This window comes from Bos mutus, chromosome X (genome assembly GCF_027580195.1).
Source record: "Bos mutus isolate GX-2022 chromosome X, NWIPB_WYAK_1.1, whole genome shotgun sequence".
In the NCBI taxonomy this organism is placed as follows: domain Eukaryota; kingdom Metazoa; phylum Chordata; class Mammalia; order Artiodactyla; family Bovidae; genus Bos; species Bos mutus.
Window position 1 is genome coordinate 49,929,319 of NC_091646.1, and position 20,479 is coordinate 49,949,797.

General features: G+C 40.0%; 1 protein-coding gene across 1 annotated transcript in view; it reads left to right on the forward strand.

Annotated features, from left to right (window-relative positions):
• The first annotated feature begins 265 nt into the window (after positions 1 to 265).
• Positions 266 to 20,479, forward strand: part of TRMT2B (tRNA methyltransferase 2 homolog B) — a 45,084-nt gene continuing 24,870 nt past the window's right edge. The window contains 6 exon segments of the mRNA XM_070366580.1: positions 266 to 279; positions 711 to 1,001; positions 1,689 to 1,743; positions 3,052 to 3,186; positions 4,534 to 4,633; positions 7,917 to 7,987. Of these exon segments, the coding sequence (XP_070222681.1) occupies positions 266 to 279; positions 711 to 1,001; positions 1,689 to 1,743; positions 3,052 to 3,186; positions 4,534 to 4,633; positions 7,917 to 7,987 (666 nt within the window).

A 20,479-nucleotide genomic window follows, 5' to 3' on the forward strand; every position in this document is an offset into this window, starting at 1 on the left:
AATGGCAACCCACTCCAGTATTCTTGCCTGGAGAATCCCATGGACGGAGGAGCCTGGTAGGCTGCAGTCCATGGGGTCGCAAAGAGTCAGACAGACACGACTGAGCGACTTCGCTTTCACTTATCTTCCAGATAACCCTTTGGTGGAACTTTTCAACCTGATTTCCTCTGTTCCCTAAAATGAACTACCATTTTAGCCAGACTGATCGAGCCACTGTCCTCCAAATACCTGATTGACCTCCCTGCCATCTTTTAAGACCTAGTGCATGGTCTGCTTACTGTGAGAAACCTTTCCTGAGCACTCATCAGGAACCAGGCATAGGGTGTTATTTCATCTTTTCCTGTGTCCATGCTTGATCTCCTAAATTACTCAATAGATTATGACCTTTGTAACCCCTCTGGTATCTAGTGTGGCACAGTGCCTGGCACATAGTCACTACTTACTAAATATTAGTTGATTGATGGGTTGTTTAGTAGGAGGGTAGAATGGAGAGGGACTGGCCACAAAAGTGTATCCAGAGAGTTGAACCCTTTTCTGGAGGACAGATAATATTTTTTCCTCATCTTTTTATATTGGGAGCCATAGCCAGTGCCTGGAGTGCAGTAATTGAGTTCAGCCAAGCAGTGACTCTGTGCCAGGCACTGTGCTAGGTGCTGGGTAAAGTTTCTAAATGAATGAAGGACTTTTGACGTTGTGCCTCTGTTTCCCAGCTTCTGTTTGTCCACCTTTCCTGCTGGTGAATTTCAGTGTTTCTGTGGTTGTCAGGTATTAAGAGTCCCAGTGCACAGCCTAAGATGCTTCCTCTCCAGAATGGGTCTCTTCTCTAAACTGGGGCTGTTCCCCTGGTATGCCAGAAAACCTCCAGGTTGGTCACAGCTCTTTCTGGGATCAGCATGGAAGGAAAACTTCACCCAGGTGATAGCCAAGAAGCATCAAAGAGGACAGGAAAGTCAGAAGAAACCAAGACATCTTGGGCCACTAGATGATTCCTGGCAGGAAAGGTAAGGCCCTTCCCCTTAACAAGTCTGAATCTCTGGGCCTGTTGAAATTCTGTAGGCTTGATGTGCAATGTGGTGTTGCAAGGATTCAGAGGGCACCTCAGGTAGGATACCCAGGACAAACTGAAAACATCTAAGGAATACTGGCAGAAATGCTTTGGGATTGCAGAAAATACTCTTCTTGCCTTTACGTGTGTTTTTGGCAGAAAGGGGATATTAAACTGCAATCCTCTGTCTAAAAAGGTCCAGGATAGGTCTGCTGAAAACAAGGGACTTGGAGATGAGATGGATTAGAAATGAATAGTCCCACTGCAGTCATGCAAATACAAATATACCTCATTTTATGCAACAACTGTATTTTCTAAATCAAATTATATTTTAAAAGCGTTAGGGAGGTGAGCTATTTAAAGGAACCCAACAGTGAAGCCTTTTTGTAATATGATTAATTACCTCCTGATAAATCTGGATTTTTCTTATATTAGGTTTGCCCATCTGTTCAGCTTTGTTAAGCAGATAGCACCAAAATGGGCTCTCCTCCCAGACTCTTATCTCCCCGGGGGCCTGAGAGTTAGGTCTTCTGAATGACAAGTAAAATGCCGGAGCAAATGGCGGCAGGAGGTACTTTTGTGGAGTAAGAGGCTCAGTACATATTTAGATAATGAATTAGGTACCTGGTTTATTTTATTCAAGGCTGGCTGATGTTGTGATGCCACTCTGGAGGCTGAGCTATGAAGAACAGCTCAAGGTAGGGACCCAGCGCAAGTCTTCACTACTCCATCCCATCAGGTACTAGACTTGTAGGAAGCTTGGCTGGACAGCTCTACCCAGATGCCCCAACAGGTCCTTAAAAAAGCAATATGCTAATGAATCTGAAATTTTCACTTTAGGCCAGTTACGTCTTCCAAACACTAGAGCCTTATATCGAAATGCCTGTTTCCTTTCTTCCTTGATTTTTTTTGTGTATGGTACTTATAGCTCTGTGTATGTGTGTAGCAACTATTCTTGCTTCATATATAGCTGTACTTTCCAACACGGTAGCCACTAGCTACATGTGGCTATTTAAATTTAAATACAGTCAATTCTGCTCTAATGCTTGTTTTGAAAATGAAAATTTGTTCCAACAGATTGAGGTCTTAGGGAACAATTTGAACATAATGCAGATTTCATGTTTGCTTAGGAATGACTTCATCCATAAGAAACGCAAGATAAAAGGGTATCCATACCTAGCTGAACTGAGCTGGGTATGAATTCATAAAATGAACACGTGTACACATATCATACATCTCCTGGCTTCCTCAGTTCACTGAGAGGTTATGAGCCACACCCATTCACATCTGCTGTGAGAACTTTCTGTTCCGCCCACATAACCCTCTTTTCACCATCTCATGTCTCACAAGTGGACAGCCACTTCCACAAGCAAGTTTCAGGTCTTTGTGGTAATGTGCCATCCCATTTATACATTGCTTAACCATTTAACATGCAGAAAACTGTGTTGTTTTTATTAGTTTCCTACATTTTCTGTGAGTGTAACTGATAAAGATTTGGAATGTGAGTGTGCAACCCCATTTTCCCGTGAGCCCTGTGATTTGTTTGGAGTATTGTGCATAGTATGGAGTAAGAATGCTTGTCATACATGATAGCAGAGCCAACTGCTATTAAAATGAAATAAGATGAAAAATTCAGTTCCTCAGTTGCATAAGTCACTTTTCAAGGGCTCAGTAGCCACCTGTAGCTAGTGTAGGCTGCCATATTATAGAGAACATAACACCAATAGAGAACATTTCCATTATCACAGCAGGTCTACTGGACAGCACTAACATATAGCTGAAATGTTCAGTCTGAAAGGTCAGATAGAACGATGAGTTTACACAAGAGTTCACTTAAACTTTTCCCAATACCATGTTAGATCTGTGGCTGTCCCATCATTCTGAGTTCCTTATCTGCTGAGACCATGACCCAAGGACTCATGGGACTACTTTCTCTCATCCTGTTTGTTTTCTGTTCTTTGAGTTGATACTGCTGAAGTTGTTCCATTGCTTATGTTCTTTTGCAGATGAAATTTGAAGCTCAGAAGAAAATTTTAGAGAGACTAGAATTTTACCTCCAAGGGCTAAATGGAGTCAATATGACAACAACTGGACCCAGATCCAAGGGGCTCTGCTGTTTTCTCCATCCTATTATACCTTCTGTAAGTCCATATTTCCCTATCCTTTATCTACTAAGTCTCCTTAATAGCTAATAATATCAGCCAATACTTAACTGGGCACTTGCTGGGGACCAGGCTCTATGCTAAGTGAGTAACATGCATCATTGTCTTGTTTTACTGTTTCCAGTCACACTGAGGGTAGACACTATCATTTTACAGATGAATACTTGAGGCTCAGTGATTTTATTATTTTTGTCTATTTTAAATTTTTACTTTTTGGCTGCACTGGGTTTTTGTTGCTGCACACAGGCTTTCTCTGGTTGCAACAAGCAGGGGACTATTCTTTAGTTGTGTTGTGTGGGTTTCTCATTGTGGTGGCTTCTCTTGTTGGCAGAGCATGGGCACTAGGGCATGCAGGCTTCAGTAGTTGTGGTGCATGGGCTTAGTTGCTCCATACCATGTGGAATCTTCCTGGACCAGGGATCAAACCCATGTTCCCTGCATTGGCAGGTAGATTCTTAACCACTGCAGCACCAGGGAAACCCAAGAGATTAAATAATTTGCTGAAGGACACACATCTAGAAAGTGCCAGATCTAAGGTTTATACTTAGGTCAATCTGATGCAAAGCCACTTTTTCAACAATTACACACTGCTACCTCCTTAGAAAGATCTCAGACTTTGGAAAACTTATAATGAGGCTGCAGAGAGGCAGAATTTACTTTGTGGCAGAGGTTGACAAACTATGGCCCAAAAGCCACATCTGCTCTGCTGCTTGACTTTGTAAATAAAGTTTTATTGGAACACAGCTGAGCTCACTTGTTTATAGATTATCTGTGGCTACTTTTGCACTGCCATGGCAGAGTCAAATAGTTGGGATAGGGACCACACAGCCTGAAAAGCCTAAAATTATTTACTATTTGGCCCTTTATTTGGCTTCCCAGATGGCTCAGTGGTAAAGAATCTGCCTTCCAATGCAGGAGACGCCAGAGACATGGGTTTGATCCCTGGGTTGGGAAGATCCCCTGGAGAAGGGAATGGCAAACCACTCCAGTATTCTTGCCTGAAAAATTCCATGGGCAGAGGAGCCTGGAGGGCTATGGCCAGGGGGTCACAGAAAGTTAGACAAAACTAAGCACACATGCACACTTCCTTTATTGAAAAAGGTTTTCAGCTCCTGCTTTATGGAAAGATTGGATCTCTTTTTCTTCTATACAGTGTCTATGGAGTGCTTTTATCTTCTCAGCCATGGACTTTCATGTAGTCGTATCTCCTAATCAAGCATCTTTTATTTTTTTCTCATCCAGAGAACACTCTTTCATTCTTTGTATTTTGTCCTGCTTGGTTTTAATTTACCTGTTGTCCCTATCCTGTCCTTCTGCCTTCTCCAGCCTGTCATTGATGGCTACTGAAATAAGTCTACCTTCTCTGTGAACCGAGGTCCAGGTGGCAATCCAAAGACTGTGGGGTACTACCTGGGAACTTGGAGAGGTCAGCTGAAGCATGTGCCTAGTAGAAATAACAAACCAAACACTGAAAGGAAAGGGGAGATTGCAGAGAACAGTGTCTGTGGGAGTGGAGAGGAGTGGAAAATATGGTGGATTTAAAGGAGATGGTTGAATTTGAAGCCTTTGATGCCCCATGGACTGTAGCCCCACCAGGCTCCTCTGTCCATGGAATTCTCCAGGCAAGAATACTGGAGTGGATTGCCATTCCCTTCTCTAGGGATCTTCCCAACCCAGGGATCGAACCTGGGTCTCCTGCATTGCAGGCAGATTCTTTACCATCTGAGCCACCAGGGAAGCCCAAAGGAGAAGGTTGAATTGGAAGCCTTTGATTTAGAGCATGATCACAAGGTTAATTGGAGATGTGGTGTGTATAGATACACAATGGAATCTTACTCAGCCACAAAAATAATGAAATAATGCCATTTGCAGCAACGTGGATGGACCTAGAGATTATCGTATTAAGTGATATAGTTCAGATCAGATCAGTCGCTTAGTCGAGTCTGATTCTTTGTGATCTCATGAACTGCATCATGCCAGGCCTCCCTGTCCATCACGAACTTCTGGAGTCTACCCAAACCCATGTCTATTGAGTTGGTGATGCCATCCAACCATCTCATCCTCTGTCGTCCCCTTCTCCTTCTGCCTTCAATCTTTCCCAGCATCGAGGTCTTTTCAAATGAGTCAGCTCTTCGCATCAGGTGGCCAAAATATTGAAGTTTCAGCTTCAACATCAGTCCTTCCAGTGAACACCCAGGACTGATCTCCTTTAGGATGGACTGGTTGGATCTCCTTGCAGTCCAAGGGACTCTCAAGAGTCTTCTCCAACACCACAGTTCAAAAGCATCAATTCTTTGGCACTCAGCTTTCTTTATAATCCAACTCTCACATCCATACATGACCACAGGAAAAACCATAGCCTTGACTAGATGGACCTTTGTTGCCAAAATAATGTCTCTGCTTTTCAATATGCTGTCTAGGATGGTCATAACTTTCCTTGCAAGGAGCAAGCGTCTTTTAATTTCATGCCTGCAGTCACCATCTGCAGTGATTTTGGAGCCCAGAAAAATAAAGTCAGCTATTGTTTCCATTGTTTTCCCATCTATTTGTCATGAAGTGATGGGACCAGATGCCATGATCTTAGTTTTCTGAATGTTGAACTTTAAGCCAACTTTTTCACTCTGATCTTTCACTTCCATCAAGAGGCTCTTTAGTTCTTTACTTTCTGCCATCAGGGTGGTGTCATCTGCATATCTGAGGTTATTGATATTTCTCCCGGCAATCTTGATTCCACCTTGTGCTTCTTCCAGTCCAGCGTTTCTCATGATGTACTCTGCATATAAGTTAAATAAGCAGGGTGACAATATACGGCCTTGAGGTACTCCTTTCCCTACTTGGAACCAGTTTGTTGTTCCATGTCCAGGTCTAACTGTTGCTTCCTAACCTGCATACAGGTTTCTCAAGAGGCAGGTCAGGTGGTCTGGTATTCCCATCTCCTTCAGAATTTTCCACAGTTAATTGTGATTCACACAGTCAAAGGCTTTGGCATAGTCAATAAAGCAGAAATAGATGTTTTTCTGGAACTCTCTTGCTTTTTTGATGATCCAGCGGATGTTGGCAATTTGATCTCTGGTTCCTCTGCCTTTTCTAAAACCAGCTTGAACATCTGGAAGTTCATGGTTCATGTATTGCTGAAGCCTGGTTTGGAGAATTTTAAGCATTACTTTACTAGCGTGTGAGATGAGTGCAATTGTGTGGTAGTTTGAGCATTCTTTGGCATTGGCTTTCTTTGGGATTGGAATGAAACGTGACCTTTTCCAGTCCTGTGCCCACTGCTGAGTTTTCCAAATTTGTTGGCATATTGAGTGCTGCACTTTCACAGCATCATCTTTCAGGATTTGAAAGAGCTCAACTGGAATTCCATCACCTCCACTAGCTTTGTTCGTAGTGATGCTTCCTAAGTGGCATAAGCTAGACAGATAAAGAAAAATATATTATATTGCTTATATGTGGAATCTAAAAAAAATAATACAAATGAACTTATTTGCAAATCGGAAATAGACCCACAAACACAAAACAAATTTGTGATTACCAAAGGGGAAAGTGAGGGGAAAGGATAAATTAGGAGTTTGGGATTAACATAGACACACTACTATATATAAAACAGATAACTAACAAGGACCTAATGTGTAGCACAGGTCCTTGTGCTATATATTAAACTCTACTGAATATTCTGTAATAACCTGTAAAGGAAAAGAATCTGAAAAAGAACATATATATGTATGTGTGTATATGTGTATACATGTGCTGTACATGTGAAAATAACACAAAATTGTAAATCAACTATACTTCAGTTAAAAAAGACATAAAAAACCAAGGTTAATTGGGGATACTTTTTGGTGGGTAATCATTCTATTATAGTGCTAGCAATCAACCTCCACCCCCAGCTTTCTTCCTCTAAAAACCATATGCCTGAGACCTAGTAAGCATTTCATCAGTGTTAATGCTGGTACTGTTGCTCTCTCATTATCATCACTGTTGTCATCATTGTCGTCATTATTGTCTTCATTTTATGTTGCTTTCTGTACTAACAGCAGTCTCCTGCTTGTTAGAGAGATGCCCTTTCTATTTCACATCCCTAAATCCCTGAAAATCAGAGCTTTCTGTGATAAATCTACCTTAAAAGAATTGATAGGGAAGGTGAGTTCTGTGAGGGAAATCACAGTGTCATATTTCTGAGACTTAATTCTAGTATCCATTCCCAGATTCCATTCCTGAACTTTCCATTTGCCCATTTTCAATAAATTCACTTGAAAAACCATGTTTTTATATTAGTCACACTGTTTAATATCCATATGCCTTAGACTACAGTTCATTAGGGCAGGCACTTGGGTTTCTTTTTTTCCCCGTGTACTGAATTAAATGAGTATATGACGTCAGTGTTCTGTTATTCACTAACAGAAAAGCAAAACCCATTACATTTTATTTCCCTCTTAAAATCTGAACAGAAAGCATACCTTGTCATATCATGCATTTGTGGCAGGAGAGAAAATATTGAGAACTAGCTCTGTTAAGAATAGGTGTTTTAATGGCTAGACCAGGAAGCAGGTTTTTCCTCTGAAAAATGGCCTTGAGCATGAATTAGGTACTTTGCTTCTTCACATCTGCATATGCCTCTGTGGAGGAGAGGATTTGAGTTGCCAGACATTTTCTTCTAAATTATCTTTTAGGAAGAAACTGTGTAAATCAAATTCTTTTTCTTTCCATAGACAGGGATGTAGTCTATGTACGGTCTAACCATCGGAAAAACATCCCCGAGAAACACAATCAAGTGGCACAGGTAATAAGGAACAAAGAAAGGCTGGTTGAAGATGACCCCGGGCATTGCAGTCTAACTACAGCAACCCTGACATTTTAATAATAGAGCCACATCTAGTGCTGCAGGGGAGGAGGGGTTCTGTTCTGAAAGTGTACCTCTTAATGTCAGAGAGAACATTGCTAGTGTTTCATTTCAGAGAGGAGGAGAGAGAACTGCATCCATTATTGCAAATGTCAAATGTCCAAACAATTTAATAGGGGGAAAATTTAGAACAGAGAGGTACTGATGAGGACAGGATAGCAAGTAGCATGTGTCTGAAATAGTGGGAAGGCTAGTGTTTTCAGCAGAACAAGGTTGAAAAATATGATGAGAAATGTGGGAGTGGGCATAAGACATCTACATCATGACATTTTTACATCCTTCTGTTTCATGTACCCATTATTTACTGAGTACCTACTATGGGTCAGGCACTGTGGTACGTGCTGGGGATCCAGGGGTGACTCAAACATGGTACCTGCCTTCCTGGAACTTAAAAAGGGAAAAGCCTTACTTATGAGGACTTAACAAGACTCCCAACTGAGATACTTGTTCCCTATTTATACTTACTAGTATCCATCAGCTTTATGAGACTTGGTGGTTCCTTCTGATAGGACACATCTTGGCCTCAAAGATTTCCTGGCCAGGACATAGCTCTCATCATAGGATCATTTTCCAGAAATCTTCCTACATGACCCTTATCAGCATCTTCTCCCATTGTATTCAGTGACTATTCTAAATTCTTACCTCTCCTTGAATTTCCTATCCCATCACGTTTACCCTTGCTTTTGACAGATGGCTGTGCCTGGTTCTTCACTGGAAAATTAAGACCATCAGATGAGAACTCTCTTAGCTACTTCCCCTACCATCTACCAATTTTGCTGAAACCTTACCCCGCTTTTTCCTCCTATCTCAGTGAAATGCTCTCAGTTCTCCCTGTCCAAGGTTGTTCTTCTTGAAACACCATCTTGGACTCATCTCTCTCCCCAGGATCCTTGCTCCTTCATTACATTCCCTCTTTCTCCTATATCTTTACCTCTTTTTCCCCACCTATGTAAGCTCTTTTCTTTCAGTTCATAAGCATGTTCAGTATTTTTCATCTTTTTAAAAAAAATCTGATGGTTCTTGCTTCTGCCCCCAATAATCCCTAGAAATCAATCTTTCCAAAGTTACCAATGACCTCTGTTTTGCCAAATTTAATGGAAACTTTCTGCCCCTAACTTATTCAACTTTTCTCTGCCTTTGGCACCACTTCTTATTCTTATTTTCCTCCTTGGGAACACTGTTTTTGTTTGGTTTCTATGATACCATTCTCTGATGGGTTTCCTCCTGTTTCTCTGGCCAAAATCTCTTAGTCTTTCTTATGGGATCTTTTTCTCATTTTCTGTCCCATGGTAAGTGTTAGTATCCTCCAGGACTCTGCCCTTGGCCTTGTTTTTGAATATATTCATGGGAGACTGAACACCCCTATAGCTGATGATTGGAATCAGTCAGTCAGTTCAGTCACTCTGTCGTGTCCAACTCTTTGCGACTCCATGGACTGCAGCACACCAGGCTTCCCTGTCCATCACCAACTCCCAGATTTTACTCAAACTTATGTCCATTGAGTCAGTGATGCCATCCAACCATCTCATCCTCTCTCATTCCCTTCTCCTCCTGCCTTCAATCTTTCCCTGCATCGAGGTCTTTTCAAATGAGTCAGTTCTTCACATCAGGTGGCCAAAGTACTGGAGTTTCAGCTTCAGCATCAGTCCTTCCAATGAACATTCAGGACTGATTTCCTTTAGGATGGACTGGTTGGATCTCCTTGCAGTCCAAGGGACTCTCAAGAGTCTTCTCTAACACCACAGTTCAAAAGCATCAATTCTTCAGTGCTTAGCTTTCTTTATAGTCCAACTCTCACATCCATACATGACTACTGGAAAAACCATAGCTTTAACTAGATGGATGGATGATTGGAATGACCACCTATAAATTGACAACTCCTAAACTTACATTTTCATTCCAGCTCCGTCTTGAGCATTGTCCTGCGGAGCTCTTCAAGTCAGCATTGGCCCACATTAAGATTTCTCAACCTCTACACTATTTACATTTTGAATTGAATAATTACTTATTGTTTGGGGCTGTTAGGTGTGCTGTAAGATGTTTACCAGCATCCCTGGCCTCTGCCCTTAGGGACCATCAATCCGTTGTGACAACCAAAAATGTTTCCAGATATATTTTGTGCAGTACAATCACTTCTGGTTGAGAACCATTGCCCTAAACTAAATATATACTCTTCTCTTTCCAAGTGTGCCCTTTTTTTCCTCACCTTAGTAAATGGTAGCAACATGTACTAGAAACGTACATCATCTTTGACTTCTCTGTCTTTTTTATGGCTGGGCCATGCAGCTTCCAGGATCTTAGTTCCCCAGCTAAGGATCAAACCCATGCTCCCTGCAGTGGAAGTGCAGAGCCCTAACCACTAGGCCAGTAGGGAATTCCCCTAGATTCCTCTGTCTTAATCCCACTTCTTCCTCAGCCGCATCTAATTATCTCCAAGTCCTTTCAGTTTCCTTTCCTTTTTTTTTTTTTTTTTTGGTGCTGTGGGGCAGTGGTGGGGGAGTTTTGTTCTTATTTTGTTTTTGGTTTTGTTCTTATTTATTTACTGGGTTCAGTTTTTCTTTCTAAAAATATCTTGACTCCACCCTCTTCTTTCTATTTCCACCACCATTATCACTATCATGATTACTACCACTCCAGTCCAAGCTTCCATCTTCTCTCAGACTGCTACAATAGCTTCTAAATTGGTCTCACTATTATTTAGGGTCTGTTTGTTATGCATGTATGCGTTCTTAGTCGTTCCAGTCTTGTTAGACTCTTTGCGACCTATGGACTGTAGCCGGCCAGGCTCCTCTGTCCATGGGATTCTCCAGGGAAGAATACTGGAGTGGGTTGCCATGCCCTCCTCCAGGGGATCTTCCCCATCTGGGGATTGAAGCTGTGTCTCCAGAATTGCAGATTCTTTACCCACTGAGCCACCTGGGAAGCCCCTATATTGTTAGGATTCTATAAATATTCACTCCTGTGCCAAATAGATGTATTAAGATTTTGTTTCCTTTATTGTATGTACTATTTTTTCTTTCATTTTGTATTATGGAAAGTTACAAGCATATTAAAGTATAGAATGATATAACAAACCACATATACCCATTAACAAGCTTCAATAACTATCAACACGTGGCCCAACTTGTTTTCACTGTCCTCTCACCCACTTTCCACTAACCCCTTTGGATTTGATTGAGGCAAATTCTAGGCATTGTATTATATAATATGCTAATACTGCAGCTTGAGTTTTAACAGAAAGGACTTAAATTTTTAAACATAATTTCATACTCTTGTCACACCTGAAAATAAGCATTTATCCCTTAATATCATCAAATACCTAGTAAATGTTCAGATTTGGCACTATATTATCTCATAAAAGGGGCTTCCCTGGTGGCTCAGATGGTAAAGAGTCTACCTGCAGTGTGGGAGACCTGGGTTTGATCCCTGGGTCAGGAAAATCCCCCGGAGAAGGAAATGGCAACGCACTCCAGTATTCTTGCCTAGAAAATCCCATGGATGGAGGAGCCTGGCAGGCTATAGTCTATGGGGTTGCAAAGAGTTGGACACAACTGAGTGACTTCACTTTCTTTCTTATCTCAAAAAACTTGATTGTTATAGTTGGTTTGTTCAAACCAAGATTCAAGCAAGATTCAAGGTATACACATTGCATTTGATTAACATGTCTCTTTAGCCTCTTAATTTATAAGTACTTTTCCCTATTAATTTCTTTGTCCCTGCAGTTTACTTTTTAAAGAAACTGGTTTGTTTTCATATGGAGATTCTCACTTTGTGGATTTTGCTGATTGAATCTTCTTGATATCATTGAGTGTTCTTCCTCTGTCCCCTGTATTTACTATGAGCTGGTAGATGTAGAGTGTTTATCAGAATCACGTTTGATTTTTGGCAAGAATGTTTTTATACATAATGTCTAATGGGCTGTCTTTTGGTGATGTTAAGATTGAACCGTTGATTCAGGTATCATCAGTCTCATCCACTCATTGAAAAGTTCCCTGTCAGCTTTTCACCTAATGGTTTAGCTGTCTTTGGTGATCATTGCCTAGATCCATTATTTCAGAAAGGGGTTGCAGTGTAGTGATATTCTAAATCTATCATTTATTAGTAAAAATCCTTATAGAAATAACTTTTCCCTACCAATCCTTTGATTACTCTAAGGTACTCTTACAAGAAAGGCAGGATAAATCCTTGTTTCTTTGTCCTTCCTCAAAAGATGATCAGTTAAATGTGTTTGTTTTGGTACCATTATGAATCATAAATTTTTTTTAGCATACTTGATGTATTTTAATCTACTACAGCTAACTAGAGTTTTCTTGGTACTCAAAATATTCCATTTTTGGCCAATTGAAACCTCTTTAGGTTGCTTATGAACCCTAGATGGCCCTGATAGTTCTAGAATGGTAAGATATTTCTAGCACACCTAGTCCATTTTCTGTTTAGGAGCTGAAATCAGCCATTTCTTCAAGGAATCCTTGTCTCGTTTAATGGGAAATGGTAGGGTGCTAGGTGGGTGCTTATTTATACTAAGTTGGTCATATTTCAAAGCCTCGTAAGTGGACAGTGCTAGGAAATATTTTTTAAAAGAGAAAATATATCATGTATTTATAGTGATATACCCAAATCAAATTAAAAATTACAGAGTTTTTACTTAAATCCTTTGATTTTATATTTTTATCTCCTGTCTCTTACAGTAAAAACTTTAGTCCTGACAACATTAGTATAATTACAGTTGACCCTTGAACAAGTTCACAGTTAGGGGTGCCAACCCCAGTGCAGTTGAAAATCCACCTCTTATCTGTGATTCTTCATCTGTGGATTCAATCAGCCATGCATCATATAGTCCCTGTAGTACAGGTTTAGTGAAAAAAATCCTCCTATAAGTGGACCTATGCAGTTCAAACCCATATTGTTCAAGGGTCAGCTGTACCTATTTATTCTATACGAGTCTTTATGTACAATTTCAGAACAATCGTACTAATATTACTAACAAATGGTTACTGAAAAGAGTTCGAGATCTCTGTCCAGTTCTTTTTGTCAAATTATTGTGATTGTGAAGGAATTCATCTCTTTGTAGTTACATCACCAACTTGACACTTGATACATGGGTTGGTTTTTTTTTTCCCCTCATTTTGCTTGCTTTCAAATTATAGGGATGGATTTTTTTTTTTTTTTTACTTTTTCCTTTTGATTGAATTTTTAAAATAATTTTATAAGATATTTACATGGTTTCAAAGTCAAATCTACAAAATGAAGGTGTATTTAGAGAGTTCTAGCTTTCACCTCTGACCCGTCTACCCAGTTTGCTTCCTTCGTCTAAGGGTGACATTATTATTCACTTTTATTTATTTGTGAAAAATGGAAACACATTTGTATCTCCCCCTTTCTTAGCTAAAAGGTAGCTTAATGTGCACATGGTTCTGTATCTTTTTAAAAAATTAATTTATTTATTTTAGTTGGAGGCTAATTACTTTACAATATTGTAGTGGTTTTTGCCATACATCAACATGAATCAGCCATGGATGTACATGTGTTCCCCATCCTGAACCCCCCTCCCACCTCCCTCCCCATCCCATCTCTCAGGGTCATTCCAGTGCACCAGCCCTGAGAACTCTGTCTCATGCATTGAACCTGGACTGGTGATCTGTTTCACATGTGATAATATACATGCCTCAATGCTATTCTCTCAAATCATTCCACCCTGGCCTTCTCCCACAGAGTCCAAAAGTCTGTTCTTTACATCTGTGTCTCTTTTGCTGTCTCACATATAGGGTCATTGTTACCATCTTCCTAAATTCCATATATATGCATTAATATACTGTATTGGTGTTTTTCTTCCTGACTTACTTCACTTTGTATAATAGGCTCCAGTTTCATCCACCTCATTAGAACTGATTCAAATGCATTCTTTTTAATAGCTGATTCCATTGTGTAATATTGTAATATTCTACTGTGTATACATACCACAGCTTTCTTATCCATTCCTCTGCTGATGGACATCTAGGTTGCTTCGATGTCCTAGCTATTGTAAACAGTGCTGTGATGAACATTGGGGTACATGTGTCTCTTTCAATTCTGGTTTCCTCAGTGTGTATGCCCAGTTTTTTTTCCATTTAATAATGTACTTTGTTTTTTTTTAAAAAAATAGCTGCTTAGTTTTATATAATGTGATGAATTTTAAAACTTTTGGTTTCATGGCTTGATTAAATTACATCATTTTCTCATTGGCTTAGTTTTCTATGAACCTATTGCTTTTTGTTTCTTCTGAGTGCTCTAAGAGCTCTGTTGAACATTCATCAATATTATCCATATGGTCAAAAACTTGAGTTTAGTTTTTTTCCCTGAAGAGCTTTTTTCTGGAGAATCCATGCTAGGCTCCTGAGGGCTTCTGCTGGACTGTTACCTTGGGACTCCTTTTTCTGTTCTCTTCCTGTCCTTCCCCCTGTTTCTGAGATCCTCTATGTCTTTTTCTGGTTTACATCCTTATTTGGCTGGAATACAACCTCCATTAGCTTCCTGAGGAAGGATTCCCAGGAATAAGAGTCTTTGCATGTCTATAAATGTCTTCATTCTTTCCTGACATGTGATTAAGAGTTTTTCTAGATTTCAAATTCTAGATTTGAATCATTTTCTTTTATAAATTTGAAGACATGGTTTCATTGTCATCTGACTGCTAGTGTGGTGTAAATCTAAATGCCACTTGAAGTTCTATTTCTTTGTAGATAATCTCTACCCTCTTTTTTGGTCTAGAAGCTTTTAGGAAATCTGTTTATCCCTGAAACTTCATGACCATGTGGCTCTTCTTTCACTCATGGTGGTGGGCACTTTGTAGCCTTTTTTAACCTGGAAGCTAGTATTTTCAGATGTAGGGAATTTTTCTGTGTTATTTCTTTAAATATTTTTTATTTTTATTTTCTGTCCATGCCACTCAGCTCATGGGATCTTAATTCCCTGACCAAGGATTGAACCCTGGCCTCTGCAGTGAAACCGCCAAGTCCTAACCACTGGACTGCCAGGGAATTCCCTATTTTTATTTTATTTTTTGAAGTATAGTTGATTTGCAATGTTGTGTTAGTTTCAGGTATACAGCAAACTGATTCAGTTATACATATATATTCTTTATCATATTCTTTTGCTTTATAGGTTATTATAAGATATTGAATATAGTTCCTTCTACTGTATAGCAGATCCTTGTTGCTTATCTATTTTATATATAGGAGTGTGTATAAGTTAATTCCAAACTCCTAATGTATCCCTCCCCCAATCCTTCCCTGTAGATAAGTTTGTTTTTATATCTGTAAGTCTATTTTGTAAATAAGTTAGTTTGTATCATTTCTTTGAGATTCTGCATATAAGTGATAGCATATGATATTTATCTTTTTTCCATCTGACTTAATATGGTAATCTCTAGGCTTATTCTGGAATGTGAAGTCAAATGGGCCTTAGGAAGCATCACTAAGAACAAAGCTAGTGGAGGTGATGGAATTCCAGTTGAGCTCTTTCAAATCCTGAAAGGTGATGCTGTGAAAGTGCTGCACTCAATATGCCAGCAAATTTGGAAAACTCAGCAGTGGCCACAGGACTGGAAAAGGTCAGTTTTCATTCCAATCCAAAGAAAGGCAGTGCCAAAGAATGCTCAAACTACCGCACAATTGCACTCATCTCACACGCTAGTAAAATAATGCTCAAAATTCTCCAAGCCAGGCTTCAGCAATACATGAACCATGAACTTTCAGATGTTCATGTGGTTTTAGAAAAGGCAGAGGAACCAGAGTTCAAATTGCCAATATCTGATGGATCATGGAAAAAGCATGAGAGTTCCAGAAAAACATCTATTTCTGCTTTATTGACTATGCCAAGGCCTTTGACTGTGTGGATCACAATAAACTGTGGAAAATTCTGAAAGAGATGGGAATACAAGACCTCTTGATCTGCCTCTTGAGAAACCTGTATGCAGGTCAGGAAGCAACAGTTAGAACTGGACATGGAACAACAAACTGTTTCCAAATAGGAAAAGGAGTACATCGAGGCTGTATATTGTCACCCTGCTTATTTAACTTATATGCAGAGTACATCATGAGAAATGCTGGGCTGGAGGAAGCACAGGCTGGAATCAAGATTTCTGGGAGAAATATCAATAACCTCAGATATGCAGATGACACCACCCTTATGGCAGAAAGCGAAGAGGAACTAAAGAGCCTCTTGATGGAAGTGAAAGAGGAGAGTGAAAAAGTTGGCTTAAAGCTCAACATTCAGAAAACTAATATCATGGCATCTGGTCCCATCACTTCATGGCAAGTAGATGGGGAAACAGCGGAAACAATGGCTGACTTTATTTTTTTGGGCTCCAAAATCACTGCAGATGGTGATCGCAGCCATGAAATTAAAAGACGCTTACTCCTTGGAAGGAAAGTTATGACGAACCTAGACAGCATATTGAAAGGCAGAGACATTACTTTGCCAATAAAGGTCCATCTAGTCAAGGCTATGGTTTTTCTAGTGGTCATGTATGGGTGTGAGAGTTGGACTAGAAAGAAAGCTGAGTGCCGAAGAATTGATGCTTTTGAACTGTGGTGTTGGAGAAGACTCTTGAGAGTCCCTTGGACTGCAAGGAGATCCAACCAGTCCATTCTGAAGGATATCAGTCCTGGGTGTACTTTGAAAGTAATGATGCTAAAGCTGAAACTCCAGTACTTTGGCCACATCATGCGAAGAGTTGACTCATTGGAAAAGACTCTGATGCTGGGAGGGATTGGGGGCAAGAGGAGAAGGGGATGACAGAGGATGAGATGGCTGGATGGCATCACCGACTCGATGGACATGGGTTTGGGTGAACTCCAAGAGTTGGTGATGGACAGGGTGGCCTGGCGTGCTGCGGTTCATGGGGTCGCAAAGAGTTGCACACAACTGAGTGGCTGAACTCAGCTAGGCTTATCCCTGTTGCTGCAAATGGCATTATTTCATTCTTTTTTTAATGGCTGAGTAGCATTACATTTTATACATGTATATACTGTATCTTTATCCACTCATCTGTTGCTGAACATTTGCATTGCTTCCATGTCTTGGCTATTGTAAATAATGCTGCTATGGACAATGGGGTGCATGTATATTTTCAAATTATAGTTTTATCCAGATATGTGCCCAGGAGTAGGGTTGCTGAATCATTTAGAAATTCTAATTTTAGTCTTTTAAGGAATCTCCATACTGTTTTCCATAGTGGTTGCACCAATTTACATTCCTACCAACAATGTAGTAGGGTTTCCTTTTCTCTACACTCTATCCAGCATTTACTATTTGTAGATTTTTTGATGATGGGCATTCTGACTGGTGTGATATATTATTTTTTAAATTATCTCCTTCCTCTCATTTTATATGTGCTGTCTCTTCTGCCTGTTATTTAGACTTTGGACTTCACAAATTAATTCTGTAGTCTGCTACTCACTGCTCTTCTATTTGCCATCTCTTTCCCCTTTTGTTCTTTTTATGAAATTTTCTTGACATAAATGCCAACATTTTTATTTTTTTTCCTACTACCTTTTAATTTTCAAAAGCTTTACTTGTTCTCTCATTGGTCCTTTTGTATAGCATCTTCTTTTTGTTAGTAATATATGTATATATATATATTTTGTTGTTGTTGTTCAATTACCAAGTCATATCCGTCTCTTTGTGACTCCATGGAAGCATGCCAGGCTTCCCTGCCCCTCACCATCTCTTGGAGTTTACCAAGTTGATGTGTGTATATATATATGTATGTGTATATATATATATATATATATAATTTTGCTTTTTCCCCCTGTTCATTGAATTATCTGCTTCCTTTAGGAATATTTTTTCTTGTTTGTTTTGGGCACTGTCTTTTGCAATGGAGGCTTTAATCAAATATGACTTCATATTTAAAAATGAGGCCTTAAAAATTGATTGGCAATTCATCTTGAATGGGTTTGTTGATTCTTAGCTTCACTGCTGGTGCTTATGGGTGGGGGCCCATGTCTCTGTCTTGGGAGATCATTACTCTGAGACTTTTCAGTTTCTTGAGAGAATTTATATTGAATTTTCCAGTGTCCATTGCTCTGCCACCACTCCGCCTTGTATTTCCAAATTCAGAGCTTTTATGTGTTCATTTTCTCCTGAGGAAAAAAGAATCCCCAATCTCCTGCTATAGAAGGATAGAGGTTTTCAGTAGGATGAGGTTATTTACCAGTTTTATGTCCAGACTTTCAACTAAATCCTGTTTTTAGCACTATACCTTATTCCACCTCTGCCTCCTACAATACCTTGCACTTCAAGTTTCAGTCTTTCCAGCTTGGGTGGAGCAGATAAGCTTTATATCTCATCAGATCCCCCTTTGTAGGTAGTCCAGATGTAGCTTCCTTCATCTTGCTAAGTCAGTTGCCACTACAGTCTGCTTTGCATCTTTTAAAACTTTATTTAGTTTGCTCTTGTTGTCTTCTCTCCCATTATCTCTGTTCTTTCTTTCATTTATTCATTCAGCAAGTGCAATTGAGTACCAAGTGCCAGGCACTATTCTGGGTGCTTAGGATATAATAATGAAGAAAATATCCCTTCCCTTGTGGAACTTACATTTTAGTAGGGGGAGACAGATTTTAAAAAATAATAAAGTAAATTATATAATATATTAGAATGTGATAATTATGGCTGTGGTCTGAATGTTTATGTCCCTCCAAATTTATATGTTGAAATCCTAACCCTCAAGGTAATAGTATTAGGAGGGTGGGGCTTTTGGGGGGTGCTTAGATCATGAAAATGGAGTTCTCATGAAAGAAATTGTGCCCTTATAAAAGAGGCCCCAAAGAACTAGGTTGTCCCATCTGCCATGTGAGGTTACAGTGAAAAGACACCTATCACTGAGGAAACTGTCACCAGACACTGAATCTGCCAGTATCTTGAGTTTGGATTTCCCAGTCTCCAGAACTGAGAAATTTTTGTTCTTTATAAGTCACTTAGTTTATGGTGATTTTGTTTTAGCAGTCCAGACAGACTGAGATAAATGCCATGGGAAGCCTACAGCAGGATAAGGAGGATGAGAATTCATAGGTTTGGGGGAAATATTGGTTGTAATTTTAAATGGGATCAAGGCAGGCTTCATTGAGAAGCCTGAATACTTGACATACATACTGATACTGATACTTGAATAAAGCAGTTTTCAACTGGGCGTGTTCAGTTCAGTTCGGTTCAGTCGCTCAGTCGTGTCCAACTCTTCACGACCCCATGAATCACAGCAAGCCAGGCCTCCCTGTCCATCACCAACTCCCGGAATTCACTCAGACTCACGTCCATCGAGTCAGTGATGCCATCCATCATCTCATCCTCTGTCATCCCCTTCTCCTCTTGCCCCCAATCCCTCCTAGTGTCAGAGTCTTTTCCAATGAGTCAACTCTTGGCATGAGGTGGCCAAAGTACTGGAGTTTCAGCTTCAGCATCATTCCCTCCAAAGAAATCCCAGGGCTGATCTCCTTCAGAATGGACTGGTTGGATCTCCTTGCAGTCCAAGGGACTCTCAAGAGTCTTCTCCAACACCACAGTTCAAAAGCATCAATTCTTCGGCGCTCAGCCTTCTTCACAGTCCAACTCTCACATCCATACATGACCACAGGAAAAACCATAGCCTTGACTAGACGGACCTTTGTTGGCAAAGTAATGTCTCTGGTTTTGAATATGCTATCTAGGTTGGACATAACTTTCCTTCCAAGGAGTAAGCGTCTTTTAATTTCATGGCTGCAGTCACCATCTGCAGTGATTTGGGAGCCCAAAAAAATAAAGTCTGACACTGTTTCCACTGTTTCCCCATCTATTTCCCATGAAGTGATGGAACCGGATGCTATGATCTTCGTTTTCTGAATGTTGAGCTTTAAGCCAACTTTTTCACTCTCCTCTTTCACTTTCATCAAGAGGCTTTTGAGTTCCTTTTCACTTTCTGCCATAAGGGTGGTATCATCTGCATATCTGAGTTTATTGATATTTCTCCTGGCAATCTTGATTCCAGCTTGTGTTTCTTCCAGTCCAGCATTTCTCATGATGTACTCTGCATAGAAGTTAAATAAGCAGAGTGACAATATACATCCTTGACATACTCCTTTTCCTATTTGGAACCAGTCTGTTGTTCCATGTCCAGTTCTAACTGTTGCTTCCTGACCTGCATACAATTTCTCAAGAGGCAGGTCAGGTGGTTTGGTATTCCCATCTCTTTCAGAATTTTCCAGGTTTATGGTGATCCACACAGTCAAAGGCTTTGGCATAGTCAATAAAGCAGAAATAGATGTTTCTCTGGAACTCTCTTGCTTTTTCCATAATCCAACGGATGTTGGCAATTTGATCTCTGGTTCCTCTGCCTTTTCTAAAACCATCTTGAACATCTGG